The sequence below is a fragment of the Rhineura floridana genome, chromosome 2, assembly GCF_030035675.1.
Source record: "Rhineura floridana isolate rRhiFlo1 chromosome 2, rRhiFlo1.hap2, whole genome shotgun sequence".
Taxonomy (NCBI): Eukaryota; Metazoa; Chordata; class Lepidosauria; order Squamata; family Rhineuridae; genus Rhineura; species Rhineura floridana.
Window position 1 is genome coordinate 70620661 of NC_084481.1, and position 16275 is coordinate 70636935.

The 16275-nt window shown below is 40.5% G+C and overlaps 1 protein-coding gene across 1 annotated transcript in view; it reads right to left on the minus strand.

Moving 5' to 3' along the window:
* THSD7B (thrombospondin type 1 domain containing 7B) overlaps nt 1–16275 on the minus strand; it is a 653838-nt gene that overhangs the window by 286174 nt on the left and 351389 nt on the right. Inside the window, exon 8 of the mRNA XM_061608903.1 lies at nt 2996–3190. Within this exon, the coding sequence (XP_061464887.1) occupies nt 2996–3190 (195 nt within the window). The remainder of the gene's footprint in view (nt 1–2995; nt 3191–16275) is intronic.

A 16275-nucleotide genomic window follows, 5' to 3' on the forward strand; every position in this document is an offset into this window, starting at 1 on the left:
ATGAGTAACAAATGCAACTGTCAAAAAGACAGATAGGTGCCCTCAAGGGATGTTGTGCCATACAAAGAGCTAAACTGGTCACTATCCCCAAAGAGCTCCTCCGAAAGGATGACTCTCTCTCTTTCTCCACAGATAGAACTATGCAAGGCCCCTCCTAGGCAAAAAGGAGTGGAAGATAAGAGTCTGCCACATGACTTGCACAGAGAGCTAGGCATGAAGGAACTGGAGGGGCCGCCTCCTATGCACTAAGATAAGAGTCACTTAATTTCCACAGTCCTGCCTAGTGGAGCAAGTGGGAGGGATAACCCATCTGAGGATCCCCTCCTCCAGTGCAGGAAAAAGGGGGTCTGATCCTGCTATCACTGGAAGGGGATGCTTCCCCCAGCAGCAGCTTTAGAATACTGGATCCTATGAGCCGTTGCCTCTGTTGAACACTCATAGGATCAGAAGGCTTACTTTTTCATGCTTTATGCACAAGCTAAAAATAGAGAGGTGTAGGAGAAAATGGAGCCCCACAGAGCCAACTTTGATGGCAGTACAGGTTGAAATTGAATTCCCTAGCTGGTGATTACTTATATCTTGATTAAATGCCAAACTTCTTAGAAACCTGGAGGAAAATATACAAGTACAAGCTTACATTTAATGCCATTGGTTTCCTGAGGCTGCATGTTCAAATGACCACATAAACAACTAACAACAACTCTTATAATGAATGGGGGGAGGGCAGAGACCAGCACAGAGTAAACTATTAAAGCACAACAATCCTTTGTTCTGAATACTAATTGAAAAAATTAATTATGAAATTCCCACTGGAAAACTACAATTCAACACTTTTTATGGAGGAGAAAATAAAGCTCAAATTGTTAAATTTCCCTAAGCTGACCAGCTGGTGCCATTCCACACCAAGAAAGAATAAACTGTGTGGCTTGTAGATGTGAGGCTGCTGTGTGTGCCCTTCAACATTAAATGAGGAGAATGAGGGCATGGAATGGCCCTTAGAAGTTGCATCTACCCCCAGGACTTAATATTAAAAGTGCATACCTATGGAGCTGAAATACCACAATCCAAAGTGATAGGTGTTCAGGCTCCAGTAATCCTTTACCCACTCACCTGGGAATACTCCCATTGAACTTAATGGGGTTTACTTCCATGTAAACAGATATAGGATTGCATTGTAAGGAAGTTACAGAATTGTTTAATCTCTCCTAGGAAATGTGTCAACCTAACAACCAGGGGTAAAGAACCTGGCAGCATCCAGAGATTGGACTCCAACTCCCATCATTCCCAGCCAGGATAGTCAGTGGTCAGAGATGATGATGATGAATAAATTTATGAATCGCTTCCCATGAGACATCCTGAAGTGGTTTACAATATAATGATATGTATAAAACAGATACACACACACACACAGTTAAAACAACTGCACTTCTCAAAACAATTATAAATATAAAAACAGAGATGAGAACTGTAGTCCAACAACTACTGGGAAGCCACAGATCCCCCACCCCTGATCTAGCCAACTGATTCTATCCTAATGCTATCCAGGGTACAGTGGAATCCATTACTAAGAAATATTAGTATTATATTATTAGTAGTAGTATTAGTATTATAGTAGGGGAAGAAGCAGATTTCCACATCTGTTTTATTTCACAGTTTGTACCACACTGTTCTATTGGACCAGTTTAATCAGGAACTGGAAACATTGCATCTTCTGCTTTTCATTGCCCCATCACTGTAAACCTTGAAAGCTACTGTTCTGCCGTACAGATAAATGTTTGGACAATAAACGGTAGCACCTTAATCTGCCCTTGTAAAAATCAATAAGGCGTCATCAGTGAAGTGAAATATATTTCATAAAAAGGAATGGTTTTAAAACTACATATATCAGACTTTATTCCCTCCCTCCATGATTTTATCCTATGAAATGTTTCATAGGAATTATCCTATGAAATGTGCCATTCAATATTTAACTATTCAGTTATATACACTTTTTTAAATAATACATTAAGTATTAACAGCAAAATGTTTGGTCCTAGCTAAACAGTTTTCCCCACTTTGTGGTTCAGTGTGCTTTCTTGGATTTATGGATCTACAGTTACCATCAATATTATTGGGAACATGCATCATAATTCAATTAATTTCTCTTTGTAAATTTATCTTTTAAAAATCAAATATTCTGATATATTAAAAAGCTTCATTAAGTCATGACTTCAATGTTATCAGATACAATTTGGAAACAGAGTAGATTAATGAACATTTGTACAGAGCTTTATGGGTGCAATTTCTTTCAAGTGATAAGGATTATTAATTACTATTATTACAATGGGGCTGGGTACTACTCGTTCAACTGGTTCTCTAGAGAAATATGGAATGGCACGCAGCCTTGAGGAGCCATTAACTCAGAAGTGCTGCACACCATATATATATATATATATACATACACATACACACTACATTTTTCTTTTCAAAAATGTTAATATAATCACTCCAATTAGGCATGTGCATTCATAACTTTACTCTTGCCCGACCACACTTTTCAGGTGTTTTTAACTGATCACAGCACCGGGGGCCACTATTAATCTACTAGTGTGGCACTTGTCTGATATATGGTTTGAAGGTTTTGATGCTGGTGAGAGAACATGCTATAGTCATATTAAAAACTAACACATATCTTATTTCTACACATACAGCCATGACATTATAGGGCAGAGTTTCCAAAACACTTCTTAAAGATTTTAACATCCACTTCAGAAATTAATTTCTTAGCATTCTGAGCCATGTCTGAAGCCGACTGAGATGAAAATAATGTTACTCATTTGCAGTAAGGGCTCAAACAGTTTGAAAACTGCTGCTCAAAAAAGCATATCCTGCAAGAGGGAAAGGCTGATAATGAATAAGGAAGCACCAAAGTTCCTGTACATAACAGTTCCTAGCCTTGCTATGCTGCAGGAAAGCTGTAAAGAAAGCAAATAGCCATAAGAGATGTGCTGTTCACCTTCTCCTGGTAATGCCAGTATTGATCTAGTTCTGCTTTGCCTGCCTTCAGCATTTTTACTGGAGCATGAGTGAGAACAAGACGACCAGTGTGACCATTCAGTCACAACACAGTCCATTCCACATGGTACGTCACAAGTTATGGTTTTAGAAGGCGAAGGGGAGTCTGTACAAAGATCATCCAACGCATCCTCACCTAAAATTAACACAAAACAGGAAGAAAAATCAACAACACCTATGTTAAGATTAGAAACGACTTTAAAATAGTACAGTAGTATCAATATGAGTTTGTGTGTTTGTGCAGGGGACTCCGATTAGTTCACAGCAGTACCGCAACAGGACATTTCCACATTCAGTTATGTCAAAGTATGTGTGCAGTTCACATCCTCTTTTATTACAAGACCTCCTGATCTTATTCTGACCTTTTTTAGTTGATTTCTGGAATCTGTCCTTCTTACAGACACAGCACTGGTAGGAGTCCTTCACTGCCAATTGGAGGACTCTTGTAGAATGTGTGAGAATGTTCCTCTTGTGTCATGTTCACAATATGTAAAACCATAACCTTTTACATCTCCCATGTGCCTCATGAAAAACAGGCCTCTGGCAGCCCTATGTCATACCCCAGTTCCTCTTTATAATACATAATGTAACAAATACAACATCCAAAACATCATTATGTGACATGCTTTTGTGTCACCATCTAGTTTCCTTCTACTCACAGGAACGGGAAACACAAAGCATAAGGATATCAAGACATTGCTTAACCTTTACTAGTTGTTATGGAGAGAGAAGGAAAAACATAAGAAGAGCCCTGCAGGATCCGAGCAAAGGTCCAACTAGTCTGGCATCCTATTTGTGGGAAACCAGCAAGCAGGGCATAAAAACAACAGCACTTTCCTGTTGTCTCTCCCTTGTCACTTGGTCTCTCTTTGAAACCTGGAGGCTGCATACAGCCATCACAACTAATAGCTATTTAGAGACTTTACCTCCATGAATTTGTCTAATCCCCTTAGAAGGCCATAAGAAGTCCAAGGGCTGTCTTTTATAGCAGCTTCTTCCAAAATACTTATTAGGCCAGGGCAATACCTTTATCAGGCCAAACAAAATGTCACAAAATAGTTTGCACACTTTCAAGCTCCCCAGAACTTTTCATCAGGTTACATGATTAAAAAAAAGGGGCAAAAAGAGCTGTTGAAAATCTGTCCGCAGCAAGTAAGAGTCTTAAGAAGGTGTGTGGGAGCAAACACTCAAATGAAGCCCTTTCAGGCTGCCCCTGGGTGTCCTGGGAAAAAGGAAACACATAGGCTGTGAGCACACTAGTCACCTACAGCAAAGCATTTCCACTGGCCACACCTGGAGGGGGAACGCGTATATCTGCTGATCAGTTGTGAAATCTCTTTCAAGCAATTTTTTTTAAAAAATGCACTCAAGCTGATCCCACCAGATTTTACAATACAAAGAGGCAGGGTTTGACTAGCATCATATGCCCCCATTTTCAGAAGAGAGAGGTGGAGATGCACTGGAACCAGCAGAACAGTGAGTCTGTCTCAAGCCTATAATGGCTGATCCCCACCACCTATTACTGTAAGCGCAACAGCTGTTACTCAATTTTGCCTCCACACTGAGGTGTAACACACAGGTTCCTTAAGACGGGGGAATAAAGACAAACTAGCCATTGTCTTAATTATTTTGGAACTTTTCTTATGGATCAATATGTCTACCTCTACTTCATTGATTTTTCATAATGTTTAGTTCCACCTGGGATGCCTTCTCATTCTCAAGCATCTGTGCCTTCCCACAGCTCTCCTATGCACACAAGCAGATTTTCTCCTTAGTTTTCTTCTCTCTGTATTGTCCTGTGTGCTTTAGAGAAGATGCTGAAGAATTTGTTCAACATACAAACTAGATATTCAGTATACATCCAATAAAGGACATGTTGTGGAAATTCTTTCTAATGAGATGTAAGCCTTCATTTCACAATCAATAAATCCTTTTGCTTCAACCTTAATAGAAAAGTACATGCTAACTTGGAAGGGTTAAAGGTATACAAGTGGTTTGTCAAATCTTGTGACACCCTGGCATAACAGAACACGTGAACACTCATGCAAATATATTAAAAAGGCAGAGAAGGGCATTGGATTATGGGATATAGCATCCTAAATTATCCCCATGTTTGAACTCTTTAAAAGCTGAAATTTTCATCCCTTTATGAACATTGTCGCTTTGAATGTTCCCCAACCCAACTCTTTTAGGATACTTGCAAAGCTTTTGTTATCTTTAACAGACTCAAGACTGACCAAATAGTCATTTAAACATGGAGCGGGGAAGCAATAAAACTAAGAATTGCAACTACAGAAGCCGTATCTTCATTTTCAAGTAGTGTTGCGATTACCGTGGAACTGCCTGGCATATAATTATAATGAGGAGGGTTAAAGATCTCTATTGCTTCTGCATGGAAACATGTATATGCCAGTCTGCAAAAGAGACACTCCGGCTGCCAGTGGAAGTCCTTAAAGCTGTCAATTGTTCAGCAGTAATTTTTGCATTTATATTCCTAAATGAGGATAGCCTCATAGTCCCCGAGGTATGAATAAAATGTTTCAAGCATATTATGGGAGTAATAGAGAGAATTAAGAACATAAGAACAGCCTGCTGGATCAGGCCAGTGGCCCATCTAGTCCAGCATCCTGTTCTCACAGTGGCCAACCAGGTGCCTGGGGGAAGCCCGCAAGCAGGACCCGAGTGCAAGAACACTCTCCCCTCCTGAGGCTTCCGGCAACTGGTTTTCAAATTGAGCAGCAATCACACTACAAGATATGTTTTCAAATATTTTTTTCCTAATCTCCTTCTCTCCATGACTTGTCTCTGCTGATCAAACAAAGCTTGACTTGCCTGATCACTGTATTATTATTCTCGCCTGCTGAATGATGAAATACATTTGAAAATCCCTCTCCTACAGGAAAGCATCTCATCATGGATGAATATCAATCTCTTCCTGTGACGCATTTGGCAAGATTCTTTCACTACACTTAAAACCTGCATTTAATCATTCTCTCCGAATGGCCCATTTTAGCAGTAGCAAGCTGACAGCTGAACAAGCTGGGGGTGGGTGGAGGGAAGAGAAGAGGAAATCTTAAACTACACACCAATTATGTGCTTGCCTCCACAAGTCCTCCCAGTATTACCATCCTGGCAAGCATTCTGACAGCCTGCCTGGATGGCAGTCGTTACCACTGCTCAGAGAACTGGGGTCAAGGTGGAAGTTGTGACGAGCCCTTCAAAGAAAAGGTAAGATAGGGAGATTGCAATATTTGAGAGGAACTGAACTGTAAAAATCTGTTGGGCTTCACCATTGCTATTTATAGGTAGTGTACAAAATAGTTCCAGTCAGGTTTATGGTCTATGGTGGCAGACAGAAAACTTACACCCCCTTTCTTTTTCAGTCATAGCAGAATGAGTTACCCATATTTAACACTTGTCATGGTGAGTGGTGCCTAGAGACAGTTGATAGCTAGTGGCAGAGGAACCCAAGCTGGCTTTTGGGAAAATACAGTATATGTTTTTGTTTTTATGTAGACGAAAGAGATGTGATTGAAAATCTGTCACTCCTGAAATCATTTTGTGTGTTTCAGTTGGAGAAAAAAAGGGGGGGGGGAGACTCTCTTATTTATAAGCTATTTCTAAAGCCACCTGAATGAGATCTGATCTTATCAAAGAAAATGTAATTAAGTAGATCATGGAATTCAAGTGATTTCAAGCCAGTCCATAAAAGCATGATGAGAAGAAAGTTACCACATAAGCACCACATGCATGATGCAGCACTGATTGTAAAGACAAACTTTTGAGAATAATTTTGTAAGTCTGGTCCATTTTCCAAATAAATCTTAGAAACCTTTTGTTTAAAAAGAGCATATACTGGAACTGTAAAATGACAAAGGAAGCTAGAAATAGCAGAGAGAGGTTAATTAGACGGTCTCCAGTCCTACTCCATCATACCATGTCCCCCACACACTTTTGTACCACATAAAAACGCTTTGTTAGCTCTCCTCCAACACTGCATTTCAAATGAGTTGATTTTTCTCTTATCCGCTTTTTTCACTTTCACATCCATACATAGAGATTGGGAATACCATTGTCTGAATGATCCTGACTTTAGTGTTCAGTGATACATCTTTGCATTTGAGGACCTTTTCTAGTACTGTCATAGCTGCCTTCCCCAGTCCTAGTCTTCTGTGGCTTCCTTTATGGAATCAATCCATCTCTTGATTGGCCTTCCTCTTTTACTACTCCCTTCTGTTTTTCCCAGCATTATTGTCTTTTCTAGTGAATCATGTCTTCTCATTATGTTTCCAAAGTATGATAACCTCAGTTTCATCATTTTAGCTTCTAGTGATAGTCCTGGTTTAATTTGTTCTAACACCCAATTATTTGTCTTTTTCGCAGTCCATAGTATTCATAAACTTAAAAGATCTGAACAGGGTGGTTCACAACAGAAGCTATTGGAGGTTGCTGATTCATAGGGTCGCCATAAGTCGTAATCAACTTGAAGGCACATAACAACAACAACATTATGTCATATCACACAGGATAGCGGTGACTGAATCTTGTAGGCAAAATTCAGTGACAATCTAGGAATGTGCAGAAACTGCCTGATAAATGTCACTAATATTCACCAAGCTTATTTTATGTCTCTCAAAATCCCTCAGCTGTTTCTCCTGAACATCAGTCTCTAAATTTATCCCAAATATGCATTGAGGGAAATTTCATGGCAATTCTACATTGATGAAAAGAGCTGTACTGGCCCAGAGATGATTTGATGCCAAACATTGTGAGCTGTATCCAGGTAAATCAACTTCTACAAAAGCAACAGAACCTCCCCTCCCTCTCTGCTAGTACACCAGCATGACTGTGACGATCCTCCATTCTGGCTAAATGATTAGTCCAGTAGTCACTCATATGGTAATGACTATCGTTTTGATCCAGTGGGAGCTGCCACTCAGGGATGGAAGATATGTGATTTTTGAAGATTCACTTTTCACTCTAGTCTTGTGTATCACCTCCATGCTGTTCTGGAAGGTTCCACAACTGCCTGGAGTAGATTTGGGTATGTGTGTGTCCATGAGTAGAACTTTGCCCACAAGATCTCTGGATACGACCCTATAAGCCTAGCGATGTGGGTGAATTTGGAACTGGAGAAGTTTGGAATCTGAGCTTTGTAAAGTTACAAGATATATGAATATAGATACAGTTTGTTTATTTATTACATTTATATTAAATATATTTCATTTCATTTCATATAACATTTATATTTGGCATTTTCTTTCCTGCACTACTTGAAATGCACAGGGTCTCTGATTTAGACCTGTTGAATCTAACCCAGACCAAGTTAACTTCAACAGGGTGGCTGTACCATGTGCCTCTGATCATGACCTGGGACATGATCTGAACACAATATATCACAAAACACCAATAAGGTGTTGCCTACATTTGCAATAAAAATCACTATAGAATCTTTAGAACCTAAATAGTGCTTTACAGAGTAGCACAAAGAATAGTGAAAGATTCCTGCCTCAATGTGCTTACAGTCTAAATTTTCATAAAGAAAGAGACTGGAAGTATTGCAGAAGCAAGGGAATTCAACTACACATACTTAAACTTAGTTACAGTTGAGGATAAGGATGGATGGATCAGCCTATTTCTAGCCCTTGCCAATTCATATGCACATGCTTATTAGGGATGGGGGAGAATATCTGCTAAATAGGACTTAGTACTGGATTCTGACTAGTACTGATTTCTTGCGGTGGGCTGCAGCTGTAATCGGCACAGATTTTTTTTGTAGCAGGCCGAGGCTATAATCAGCAGGGATTTTTTTCTCAATTTTCCCCCTGAATTTACGTAATTATCTTCTAAGCTAAGTTGATGTATTCATAACAGTGTGTAGGTGCGATAAATAGGGGAAAAAAATAAACCATGTGGAACAGCATGATCATTTACATAGGTATTTATGTTAAAAATTACACAATTTTTTTCACAACAAAAAAATAAAAGAAAGCCCAGTGGATTGAATCAGCAAGCGCCAAAGCAAGCAGGGTCAAAAAAAGGGCAAATCAGGATGGAACAACAGGCCATCCAAATACAAGAGGATCAGAACTAGCTGCGAACTGCATAAGCCTGTTCAGTCTTGTTAATCTGTGATCTTCTAAAAAAATCCATTCATAAGTTTATATTCAAATAATTTTAATATAAAATGTGCATTTAAATATATATTTTATTCAGTGTACGCATTCCAAAGAATATTGGGTGGTATCAATTGCTCATCCTACTCAGAGCAGACCCACTGATGTAAATATACATGACTAATTTATGTTTATTAATTTCAGTGAGTCAAGTCTGATTAGGACTTAATTGCATACAACCCGTTTTATATGAAAATTCTTTTTAAAAAAATGTTTTTGAGCCAAGAACTGCATTACAAAATTCAGAGCACTGTGAAAAAAGCAGGATATAATTATGTTCTGATCTGTGTACTAGTCCAAGAGGTGTGAATTAGGTTGTTTCACATAAAAATATGGACCAAACAAAGTACTCCCTAGTTGGGGATGAAGATTAAGGGTCTATACTGTATATAATTTTGTAACAAAGCCATAAAACACAAAGAAACCCTAATTTGCACATAAATGACTCATACAACATTTTTGTGTCTTCTAATGACATGCTGTCCATCAATATTACTCCTTCTATCTGTTCATGTTCTCCATGTAAAATAATGAAACAGTCATCAAAATACTATGCCTGCTATACAATTTTATATCTCATTTAAATCTCTGGAAACAATGCCAATAAACCTTGAGTAACTGCTTGTCCATAACAAAGATGGCAGTAGATAGTAGTAAATTTAGGAGTAGGGAGGAGTGGGGGGGATCAAAGTTGCCATTTGCCTGCTTCCTAATAGCAATTTAAAACCTTTCAGCATAAACAGTCTTAACAGGTGAAAATATTTCTCCAGACATCTAATTAGCTAATGGAACTTACATTAAACATTTTGCAACAACACTAATAGAACTGAAGAGTGTAAGATTGATTTGATGCAACCATCTATAAATGTACTCAGCTCTTTGTAATGTTGCCATTGACTTTTTTCCATGTCATAAGTCTGAGTACAGATTTTCTTCTGACTGCAGTGCATGGCCAATTGGAGGGCCGATGTCACACTGCACAGAAATTTCTACCAGGGTGCTGACCTTTGCTAATGCCAATCCATACTCAAGAACTTCAGTGAGAAGCATTGTCAGTATAACTAGCAGGGTGAGAAATAAATCTAATTGCTTTGGCCTATCACTATTTCAGCAACAGAAAGAGAGAAGAAAAAGAGCGGCCGAGAGATGAACAACAGGGTAGGAAATGTCAGAGTGGAAAATAAAGAAGTAAAAACTTAAAGTGCAACAAAGGGAAAAGTGAAACTGAATCAATGTTTCAGAGTGCACACACACAAGAATCAAGGGAACCGTTAACAATAACATGAAACAGCAGAACAAGAGCATGTTTCCTTCTCCCAAAGGGCCATCTACCATCAGTTGTGTTGTGGGGACAGGCAAAGGAATAACCATAGTCTGCTCCACTTAGGATGCCCTTCTACTTCATTCTCCACAGGGGCAAATACCAACTTCCTTTTAGTAAGTAGAGGCAGGTGAAGAAGTCACCACTGCTTATACCAGCTAGACTCCCCTTCTCTACCACCAACTGTCCTATATGAGGGATTCCAGGAAATCAGAGGCAAATGAAGAAGATCTCAAAAGACTGCTCTTGTTTGAGCTAGACTGTCCCCTCCCCCATAGGGCCATCTACTGCAAGCTGTCGTTATGACTTGCTACACATTAATATACTGCCGTGGAAGGATTTATATCCTGAAAGGTGGGCTATATAAAGCTGCAAACAATGATCATCAGTCATAGCCAGTAGTGAGACCACTTCTGAAAAAACCTTCCTTGGACCCAGAAGACCTTAACAGCTACAGACCAGTAGCGAATGTTCCATTCCTGGGCAAGATCTTGGAACGAGTGATTGCTGCCCAGCTCCAGGCGCTATTGGATGAAACCGATTATTTAGATCCATTTCAATCGGGTTTTAGGCCCGGTTTTAGCACCGAGACAGCCTTGGTCGCCCTGTACGATGACTTATGTCGGGAGAGGGATGGAGGGAGTGTGTTGATTCTCCTTGATCTCTAAGCGGTTTTTGATACCATCGACCATGGTATCCTTCTGGAGAGGCTCGTGGAGTTGGGAGTTGGGGGCACTGCTTGGCATTGGTTCCGCTCCTACCTGGCGGGTCATCTCCAGAAGGTAGTGCTTGGGGAACATTGCTCGACACTGTGGGCTCTCCAATGTGGAGTCCCGCAGGGGTCAGTTCTGTCCCCCATGCTTTTTAACATCTACATGAAGCCGCTGAGTGCGGTCATCAGGAGTTTTGGAGCGCGTTGCCACCAGTACGCTGATGACACGCAGCTCTATTTCTCCTTTTCATCTTCTTCAGGTGAGGCTGTCAATGTGCTGAACCGTTGCCTGGCTGCGATAATGGACTGGATGAAAGCTAATAAACTGAGGCTGAATCCAGACAAGACTGAGATGCTGTTGGTGGGTGATTTCTCTGATCAGATGGTGGATATGCACCCTGTTCTGGACGGGGTTACACTCCCCCTGAAGGAGCAGGTTCGTAGTCTGGGAGTACTCTTAGATCCTTCCCTGTCACTTGAGGCTCAAAGTAGCCTCGGTGGCACGGAATGCGTTCTACCAACTTCGGTTGGTAGCCCAGCTATGTCCCTATCTGGACAGGGAGGACCTCACCTCAGTTGTCCATGCTCTGGTAACCTCTCGATTGGATTACTGCAATGCGCTCTACGTAGGGCTGCCTTTGAAGACGGTTCGGAAACTACAGCTTGTGCAAAACGCGGCGGCCAGGCTGATAACGAGGACCAGGCGGTCTGAACATATAACACCTGTTCTGGCCCGCTTGCACTGGCTACCTATATGTTTCCGGGCCAGATTCAAAGTGTTGGTTTTAACCTATAAAGCCTTATACGGTGCGGGACCACAATACCTCCTGGAACGCCTCTCCCGATATGAACCTGCCCGTACACTACGTTCAACATCGAAGTTCCGACTCACAGAGAGGCTCGGAGGATGGTTACAAGAACCAGGGCCTTCTCAGTGGTGGCCCCTGAATTGTGGAATAGTCTTCCCATTGAGGTGTGCTTGGCGCCGACATTGCTATCTTTTCGGCACCAAGTTAAAACCTTTCTCTTTGCTCAGGCATTTTAGTTTAATATGTTCAATTTGGTTTTAGATTTGTGGATTTTTATATATATGTTTTTGTACCGATTTATGTGATTTTATTGTATATACTTTCTGTTGTACACCGCCCAGAGAGCTATGCTAGTGGGGCGGTATAAAAATTTAACAAATAAATAAATAAATAAATAAAATAAAATCAATAAGAACACAACTAGACTTAATGTATACTGTGTAGCTCCATCTACATTCTTGTTTCTTTAATTAATTAATTTAATCAATTATTTAATTAATTACAGGCACACACACCCACAGCAGATTGTAACCAGAATTGCAGAATATGAAAATGTATCCCTGTTCACCCTAGCTGTACTCTGCTGTTGCAAACGAGATCTATAATTTTTGGACTTTTTCTTTCTTTGATTAATCTCAGTGAACCAAGGTTTGAAAGTCCAAAGTTACAATGGATCCTGGGAGACAGACTTTCCTGTGAACCCTGAAGTTTTGTAAGTCGCGAGAGGCAATAAAAGCATCCTGACTCAGGAGGATATAAATCAAATTCCTAAGTTTCAAGATCATCAGAGAAAGATGCTTCTAACAATGGGGCCATCTGAAGCAAGGTCATATCTTTGACTTCTAAGGGGCAAAGGATTGATTACCCAAAAACAGGAATTTGCACTGGGTCTTATCAGTAAACACATATGGTAGAGCTAGACCCTCATTCGCAACTCCAAGGTTTTCCATTGTTCTTCATTAGCCATGTCAGCATTCTCCCTCCAAATTTACATTCAGTCCAACTGAGGCTCAAAGTGTAATTAAAGTTGGTAGCACCTCTCCAGGTGGTTCAAACAGCTTCTTCACTCTACACAACGCACCCTTGAAACAACATTGGGGCTGCACAGAACCATGAGAACTAATGAAGGATTAGATCTTTCGGATCAAGCGAAGGTTATAGTAAGGGCGGAGCTTTGGCTCATGGGCTAGATATGGAAGTTTCCTTCTGATCTTAGAGTCTCACTGCATTCTTCAGGAAAGGCATATCCACCCCCAACTCTTGAGTTTCTTTCTCTCTTTTTCCTCTCACTGTATGACATGGCACAACTCTGAACATTACTTTGCTTTTGGATCTCCGTCTTATTCTATCTATAACTTAGGGCACGAATGACTGGGTAAAGTTAGATGCTTCTCACATTAATTGTAATTGTAAATGATCCCCCCCCTTTTTCTTCTTCCAATAAACCAACCTTTATTTTACCTCTTGTGTGCTTTATTTGGGTTAAAGGTAAGGTTATACAAGCATAAAAGTGACATGTGGGTTTAATTCCAGTAAAAGGTTCCGCTATACTCTCAGGGGTGGCGTTTGAGTTTCCAGTAAGTATACATGCAAGTGGGGATTCAAACATACATGTGTAACATCCCCCACAAAACCTCCCACGTGTGGCTACAAAACTTTGGGGAAAGTTCAGATTGACACCAAATTTCATGGGTGGTAGATCTATCAATGGCTGTTACCAAAGATGGCTAAACAGAGGTATTATGCCACAGAGTATTAGTTGCTGGAGAACATCAGCAGCAGGCAACAATTGTTTGGGCTTGCCAGAAGAATCTGGCAATCCCCTAAAGAAATCAAGACAAAGCTTTGGTCTATCCAGAGGCTTCATCTAATTTCTTAGGAAATTAGCAAGTAAGCATTGCAAATAAAAGTACACACAAGGCAATTCTATGAAGAGCTCTCATAACTTTTGCTTAATAACATCTGACCCACAGTGTTACTCACTGAATTCCTACCCCAAATATATTTTTCATCTTCAGCCACACCATCTGTGAAGGGCCTAGGAGAGATTCCTAAGAACATGATTTATAGCTACAACATCCACGCCAGAGTATTCTTCCTCCAGACATGTCCAGGCAATTAAATTTTTTTAGAATCAAGTACTGCTATGTGCAGGAAACACAAAGGTGATATGAGATATACAATGCATCTTAGGATTTTTTTTAAAAAAAATGAAAACTATGGTCTGTCCTGGATCACTAGCTGCTGGAGAAGAACAGTGAAAACTAGAGGCAAGCCTTCTTTTCCTGACTGACTTTCCATTTCACTGAATTTACTTTTAACTAAGCTACATTTAAATGGGTAAATGATACCCCCTATTCTTTCCCCTCTCGATACATCTTCTGTCTTCAATTGTCATAAATTACAATCAGGGCCTGTTCCAAAGGGCGGCCAGGTTGGGCACTGGCCCAAGGGCCCCGCAGCTCTAGGAGCCCCTGGGGGGCCCCTGAGGGGCCCTCTGCTCCCTTTCCGCGATCCCGCGGATCGCAAGACGAGCTTCCGAGCCGCCCGCCATCCCCAGCGCTTCACCGACCTTTCTCTGCTGTTCACGCTGCATGCCATCAACCAAGATGGCGGCAAAGGCTTCAGTCCCTTACGGAAACCTCGGCTGCCATCTTTATTGATGGCAACCCTGCGCGAACAGCAGAGAAAGGTAGGTGAAGCGCTGGGGATGGCGGGGGATGGCGGGCGGTTCGGAAGCTCATCTTGTGATCCATAGGATCACGGAAGGGAAGCAGAGGGGCCCGGGGCAGGCTAATGCCCAAGGGTCCCTGCATTCCTGGAGCCGGCCCTGATTACAATCCATCAGGTGCTTCCATTTTTGCACCAAGTTGTCCTTTGCTAAGTTTTCTGCTGGTTTGAATTATTTTTGCTCCTGTGTTTTATGGGGATTTAATTTTTTTTTTGCTGGGCTTTTTTGTTTTATGATTTTGGTTTTTGTGTTTTAATTATGGATTGTATTTGTATTTTATTATGTAAGCCACCCAGAGAACTCTGTTGGATGGTGGCATACAATTGCACTACATAATGAATAAATGAACGAATTCTCTCCTCTTCCTAGTTTTTTGTTTGTTTGTTGGAAGAGGATTAGCTTTGTCTTGATTTAATTTTTCTGTCTGTTATATCCCCTTTCAGGTCTTCCTCAGGATTTCTTTTTATGCATATTATCCCTCATGGTTGGTATTCTCAAGATGTGTGGTTGGTCCTATTTCTCTCTCCCCTCCCCCCTTTATTTCTTTCCTCTCATATGATCTTTTTCAGTGCAATCCTATGTCTAACTACTCGGAAGAAAATTATATTGAATTGAATGGGGATTACTACCAGGCAAGCTGGTTTAAGACTACAGCCTTTGCTATATATATATATTTTTAAAAATTATCATCCTTCATTTATCTCTGAATTCCTTCTCTTTGGCCATTCGTACTTTCTGCAGTACCTAATTGCCTTTTAGCTATTATCACTTCATGCATGTCTGCTCATTTTCCTAAATTAACCTTGGTAAAATTGAATTTTCTGTAATTCTTCAGCAATAAATCTCTGGCACTCCTGCTCTTTCTGAACCTTAATAATCTTAAAATCTACCAGTCTTTCCAGACATGTAAACTTGGTGTAAATTTTAGTCCTCTTCATTTTTTACTATCAGTTTCAGTCCATGGCGAAATCACATAGCATATCAAAATCTCTGGGGCGGGGAAGGCCATCAGTAAGATCTCACTACCCTTTATAATCCCCATGAAGCTGTTAGTTATTGCTCTTCTGCCTCTACTCTCACAGATAACATCTGTCTTCTTTCCTTGATCCTTTCCATCTCACACCTTGCCAACTGTACTGAATGTTCAGAAAACCTAACTAATGCATGGTCTGATCTATACATGCAGCAGAATGAGGTGGCAGAGTGGATGGTACCACTTTAGGATGCAGCAGGAGGATGCCATTTATGAATTGGTCCCGTGTCACATACACAGAAACACACAAGTCCCAGCAAAAGAAAAGCTATCAAGAAGCACATCACGGAGAAAGGTTCTAGTCCAGCCTATTCCCTGAAGTGCTAATTTTCTAGATTTCTTTAAATTCTAGTTTTGGTTGTTTGTGTGTGTTTTGCACAGGGGAGCATAAAAAAATGATTCTGTACCTGTCTGAAATGGCACAGCTCATTCTGCTGTA